Source organism: Egretta garzetta, unplaced genomic scaffold (assembly GCF_000687185.1).
Source record: "Egretta garzetta isolate BGI_Z169 unplaced genomic scaffold, ASM68718v1 scaffold503, whole genome shotgun sequence".
In the NCBI taxonomy this organism is placed as follows: Eukaryota; Metazoa; Chordata; class Aves; order Pelecaniformes; family Ardeidae; genus Egretta; species Egretta garzetta.
The window spans coordinates 812788-819177 of record NW_009259107.1 but is presented as its reverse complement, the minus strand read 5'-3'; the positions used below and the strand labels follow the sequence as shown (position 1 = coordinate 819177).

Below are 6390 nucleotides of genomic sequence, written 5' to 3'. Positions count from 1 at the left end.
TCCATGTGTTTAATAAATAAACATAATCAAATTATGAATATTTCCTTGTGAAGGTTGAGTATTCAGTGTTCAATATATGTGCTGAGCTACTACATCATGATTTTGCAGATACATAGTTACTGGATGAAGTTACAGGTCCTTTACTGATTGAATTTGTGTGTATTTCTGTAAATAATTATGTATGTTTATACATTTACACATAATATTCTCACGATTTTTACTCTGTTTTTTAAACATATTTGTGGCTTAGAAAAAAGGAAAATAATTCCTCAGTTTTAATATAAGTGAGAGTTTGGAAGCTAGAAGTTGCCATCTGTTGCTGATAGCATGAAAATGTGAGGAGCCTTTTGATTCCAGGTATTCCCTTTGCACAAACTCTTAATGTTCCGTCTTGTATGTCTTGCGTATTTTAACGGAGAGAGCATATCAGAGAAAGATCTGCCAGAAGTTTTGAAATTTTATAGCTTGTGACTGTGATACAATGAAGATGGGTCCGTGGACTTGACATCCTCTGGGAAATTAGAACATCTGTCTGCATCCGTTCAAGAAAAGTACAAACCCCATAAAAAGACTGAGGCAGGTTTCCTAAGTCCTCCACTCCTCTTTGTTCTTAACTAATTTACAGCTAGCTGCAGTCTGGGTGGATCATTAAGCTTGCATAGGGCCTTTTTTTGGCATACAGTGATTAAAAGATCAGGTTCCAAGGTCTGTAAAGCAGAAGAGACTGAGAAAGATGTGACACTTGCAAATGATCCCTTTCATTTATCAAAACTTTCCAGGAATGTTTCAAATATTCAGTGCTTTAGGAAAAAGCCATTTTGGTGCTTCTCATCTAGAAAAGACTTTTTTAAAATCAAAATTTTTGTGGGTAGAGAAAAAATGGAAAGTAATTCTGAAGAAAAATTCTAATCCCCTCCAAAAAGTGTATGATATATTTTATGTTTGGGTTTTTTTGGTTTTGTTTCACCTTGGCTATATTGAAATCCATAAGGCAATCACTGTTGTTTATCTCTTCATATCACACAGTGATGTAAAACTAGCAAACTCATAAAACCCAAGGAAATATGCACTAAATTAAAGGTGGGGTGCTGCCACCTAAAATACATTTGTTTAATATATTTTTAATTGATTCTGCCATCATTTTTCCTTTCTTGGTCTGAGGCAATTAAGTGCTTTGTTACTTTGAGTCTTGTGGAATTATGAGGTTTTTGTAATCTGGTCTACTGAATATATTTCTAATATGTAAGATAAATGCTGAGAGTAGCATACATCAAAATGCTTTATTTCACTCAATTCAAAGAAATGTTTACTGGTGTGAACTTAATGGAGGTTTTATAGGTTTGTAATTATACAGTGATAGAAACTATCACTAAATAGGATATTAGCCAAATGTAGTTAATGTGTGCTTTAAAAATGCAACAGTTTTCTTGACTTCATTAGTTTAGGTGTGTCACATCTTAGCGCTACTCAGCGGTGCTGGAAAAATTGAATTTTGCCCCCCTGAGAGGAAAGATAAAATGCTTTGTTTTGCCTTCATCTAATGAATAGTAAAGTTTTGTTGAAGCAGAACAGCTGCGTTCTCTGTCCTTCTTTCCCCTACCCATTGGCACGATGGCCTCCTTTAAGTGAACTCACAGCCCCAGCAACAAGCCAGCCTTGCTTGCCTGTATCCCGGCCTCTGCAAACATCAGATGTTGGTACCTTGTGCCTTTGAATGATCATAGAATCATAGAATAGTTTGGGTTGGACGGGACCTTTAAAGATCATCTAGTCCAACCCCCCTGCAGTGAGCGGGGACATCTTCATCTAGAACCAGTTGCTCAGACCCCCATCCTGCCTGATTTTGCACCATCTTTGTGATGGGTTTATGCCAAAAACTAAACGCTAGCTCTAAATCTGCATTTACATCAAGAATCTGAATTTATCTGTAGATTTCAACTTTATCTAAAATATAAGAGATTGACCTGTATTTACCATGCTGGATTTGGTATGGAGAAAGCAAGAGAGAAAAAGAGAAAGCAAACATTTATTTTTTTTTTTTTTAGGAGCAAGTGCCTGCTATAGTAGAAACAAGATGTTTTGGATGTCCCACAGGAACCTGAACACTGAAATAAAACACTCTGAATGTAATAAATGGTTCTTTTCCCATTAAAAAAAATGCATAGACTTAAAAAAAAAAGGGGAGGGGGGGATGTTAATATGAGTTCAAATGTAGGGACATTGATTAGATGGGGACATAAGAGGTGCTTCACTCTGTCCCTGTGACCGCTGGGCATCTCACTGCCTGTTCAGCATCTCTGTCCTTTGGCTATGGAAGGACTAGATGAGAGCAACTACACAACCATGTGCCCCATAAACTGTGGGCTAGTTTCATTACTGTCAGCGCTGTGTCCTCCTTAGGGAGGGTGATGCTTCAGATCCGCTCTCCTCCTGCCATGTCTTGCTGCCTTTACTAGCCTGACAGCCCAAGTTATGGCCTTCCTTGATGATAGCTAAATATAACTCTGGTCAGACATATGTGAAAATATAGCAGTTCAAGCATCCAGGTATTAAATGGATGTTTTAGAAATAAATTTCACTAAATGGGAAAAAAAAACCCATACAGCTAGGTTGCTGATATGCACTGTAAATAAGCATGTGCGTGTCTGTTGCTGCGTGATTGTCTATCGTTTTGTACTGGTAATACAGGGAGCCAAAACTATGAGTGATGAACAAATTGCAGTTTGATGTTCAACTAATACTGAGTCATCCAGATACTTAAGTTGGCATGAAATCTTCATATCAGTTTGCATTGTTTTCCATAGTTGTTTTTTTTCCTTCTGTTTTCTTAACCTTTTCAGGTTGTTTTACTGACTCATATGTTCCTTTTCCCTGAATTTCCATAATGAGAGGCTGCAGATGTATTTAAGTCCTAATGGATGGAAGAGACCATTAGTTTGGAGATAAAGACAGAAAAATAATAACCTTTTTTCATCTTGCTTTTCAAAAGGTGGTTCATCCTTGGTAGCATGGTTGGGTTTTTTTTTTTAAAAAAAAAGATTCTCTGAAATAATTTGCCTGCTTGTGTATAAGGAAAAACAATAATTATTTCATTACCTCATTACATTGGCAGTGTTCTTAGCTTTGCAAATGTCTTGAAACAGCTGTATTTGCAAGGCAGACGTACGAATGTGCAGACGGAGGGAGAAGTTGCTCCACGCTATTGCTGCTCTAGCTCACCCCTGCTTTACATCACGAGGCGGGAAGAGACTTCATAGCCTTCTCCTCTCCCTCTCAGACAACACCGTGACTATATCTAGATCTTTAAAGTGTTGTACTTCATCAATCTTTAGGTAGCAAATCTGGATGATAATTCAAATAGCAGATACAAACCAGCTGTAAATCCTATGGATGATGATTTAATTAAAAAAAAAAAAAAGAAAAACAACAGTAATTTGATGATAAGAAATCATCAATTGTCCTTTTTAAAAGGTATTTTAGGCAGTTTTAATGCTTTGGATTATTGGACTGTGTTTTCACAGAATTGCAGAATCACAGAATGGCAAGGGTTGGAAGGGACCTTGGGAGATCATCTAGTCCAACCCTCCTGCTAAAGCAGGTTCACCTAGAGCTGGTTGCACAGGACATCATCCAGGCAGGTTTTGAATATCTCCAGAGAAGGAGACTCCCCAACTCCAGTGTCCTTGATCATCTCCAGTCCACTAATCATCTTTACCCTTCTCTGGACTCTCTCTAGTAGTTCCTCATCCTTCTTGAACTGGGGAGCCCAGAACTGGACACAGTACTCCAGGTGGGGTCTCACCAGGGCAGAGTAGAGGGGGACGATAACCTCCCTCGACCTGCTGGCCACGCTCCTCTGAATGCACCCCAGAATACCATTGGCCTTCTTGGCAACAAGGGCACACTGCTGGCTCATGGTCAGCTTGTCATCCGCCAGGACTCCCAGGTCCCTCTTGGCAGAGCTGCTTTCCAGCAGGCCAGCCCCCAGCCTGTACTGGTGCATGGGGTTCAACCTCCCCAGGTGCAGCTCTCGACACTTGCCCTTGTTGAACTTCATCAGGTTCCTCTCTGATGCTTTTGTCTTTAGCAGCTCGCTAACGTACAGAGATTAAACATCGATACAGTCTAGGTGTTTATGCAGGTGATTATTTCCTATTCTATTTGTTAGACTACATATAAACAGTAATAACAAGCCATAAATCAAAATCTGTCGTGCCTTTCTGCTGACTGAGAAAATACTGTATGCCCCAGCCACTCAAAAATCACAAGAATGCTCCTGGAGAACCATGAAATTAGCTTGCTGGAGGAAGGATACAGAATGTTTTCCCCAAAAAGTTTGTTTTGTTTTGTTTTGTTTTTTAATGAGGAGGAATGGAATTATTTTTAATTAAAGATGAGATTCTTGTTTCTTTATTTAGTTTAAATAAATTGTCTTCTAAAAATTGGATTATACATAATTAAATGAATATTGAATTATCAATGCTGTTAATTATCGGTGCTGTTAATAGAAAGAGATATTAACTCTGAATGAACAATTATCTGGTTTTTGTATTGGATAATCTGCAAAGCACCTGAGTATCGTATATTTTCTTTCCCCAGTCCACCAAAATCAGGACATATTGGAAGGCTGATGGATCAGCCTGTAGTATTTGTATTGATACTAATATTGTGCTGATGCCTAATATCCCAGTCTTGAAGCAAAATTCATTTTTGCTGAGTTCTAAACTAAAGCAGTTTCTTTCTGAGGAAAGCTGTCCTCTTCAGTGGACAGGATCAGATACATATGGTAGCCCAAGGGAACCAACAGCTTAAAATATTTATTTAAATTCTATATTCTATAGTGTGAAACATACTGAAAAATTGCCTGCTCTTGGCTGAATAAAGCTTTCTCTAATAAGTCCACTTTAACTATGTTAATATTTTTCTTTGATTTTTTTTTTCCAGGAAGATCTTTGAAAAACCAAAAGTTCTTCATGAGGAGGACTTAACTGTATTTAGCACATTTGCTTCACAGTGTTTTGATATTCGGGATCTCCTTCTCCCAAAGAATGGCAGTTCCTAGAAGAATAATTCAGAGACAATGATCATAATTGAATATTTAATATTATCCTTTTTCCCTTGCTAACAAGTGAATTCTTGCTATTGTTGAAGTAATGTGTTTTAAGGTATCATTTTTCTCTAGACTAAATAATATTAGTGATATTCATATAGATGTCTTGTCTTCTGACTTCCAGTTAGTCCAGTCAGGTTAGAAAAGATGTTGTAAGTGTGGTTCCCAGGATGTATTTGAAACACAATAAATAAATCTTAGGTTCCTCATCTTTTGCTCTCTGACTTAGCTGATTTTACTTGGTATTAATTATAAAGCTAACACTCTTGATCTATGGCAGGAAGGACTGTTGGGCTTTAACTTACTATCTGCTTTGAAAGAACTACTCAAGTTCATCTGAAATTTATTCTTAACATGCAGAGCTACTTCACAACTGGTTTCTGCTCTTGGGAACCTGATAGTATACACTTTCCCCAAACTATCCTGGTTTATTACAAAAGTTGCTTCAAAAATTCTCCCATTGGAAGTTGAGATACATTTTAATATTAGTAGCAAGATAACTGAATCAGCACAGAAATTATGAGAGGACTTGCATCAATTTGGAAAAAATAGTTTATTCTAGGGATCTTCACTTGTGTCTTTTGTTCTTGAGGTTACTTCAGACTAGAAGGCCTCATTTAAGAAAATAACAGCTTTTTCTGATGCAGAGGTGGAATAGGCAGCTCTACCAAGTATTCTGCATCTCAAATACAATTTTTTTTTTCAGGTGGTGGTTTAATTTTTTTTTCAAGTATTTATCTTCAGTCAAAGACAGTAATGAGAAACATATTGGAGCACTGTATAGAAAAGAGTGAAAATAGTTTATGTCACTTATGTTAATAATTTATATGGGAATGTATTAAAACCCCCTTCAAATCTGCTAAGTCTCTCAGTCACAGGAAGGGAATATTGAATGACAGCAGTAGAGAGGTATCATGAGAAAATTTAATTCAGGGACTCTTTCAGTTTCCTATTTTATTTTAAAGTTATAGTGCCCTATAAAAGAATGCAAGAAGAGGTAACCTGATAAAAATATGCTTAATTTGCTACTCTTAACTATTACTCTGATTGTGGTCTTTCCTACTTCTACTAAAGTCACTTAATACAGTAGCTTTAACATATTTTCATAACATTTCCTGCACTGGTCAAGAATCATTATAAGGTTAGAAAATGTAGCCTTAGAATGTCTTGATTGAGTGCAAAATGTTAAGAACTTATTTCTGACTATATAAAATATTCTCTTTGATTACACTTTTATAGAAAGCATATACTGCAAATTTTCTCCTTACTGGTGACCCCCG

The 6390-nt window shown here is 36.9% G+C and overlaps 1 protein-coding gene across 2 annotated transcripts in view; it reads left to right on the top strand.

Annotated features, from left to right (window-relative positions):
- IMMP2L (inner mitochondrial membrane peptidase subunit 2) overlaps positions 1–6390 on the top strand; it is a 466129-nt gene that overhangs the window by 151331 nt on the left and 308408 nt on the right. The window contains exon 6 of one of the 2 annotated variants that reach the window (XM_035890908.1): positions 716–749. The exons of the other annotated variant lie outside the window; for it this stretch is intronic. Within the exon in view, the coding sequence (XP_035746801.1) occupies positions 716–749 (34 nt within the window). The remainder of the gene's footprint in view (positions 1–715; positions 750–6390) is intronic. 2 annotated transcript variants of the gene reach the window in all.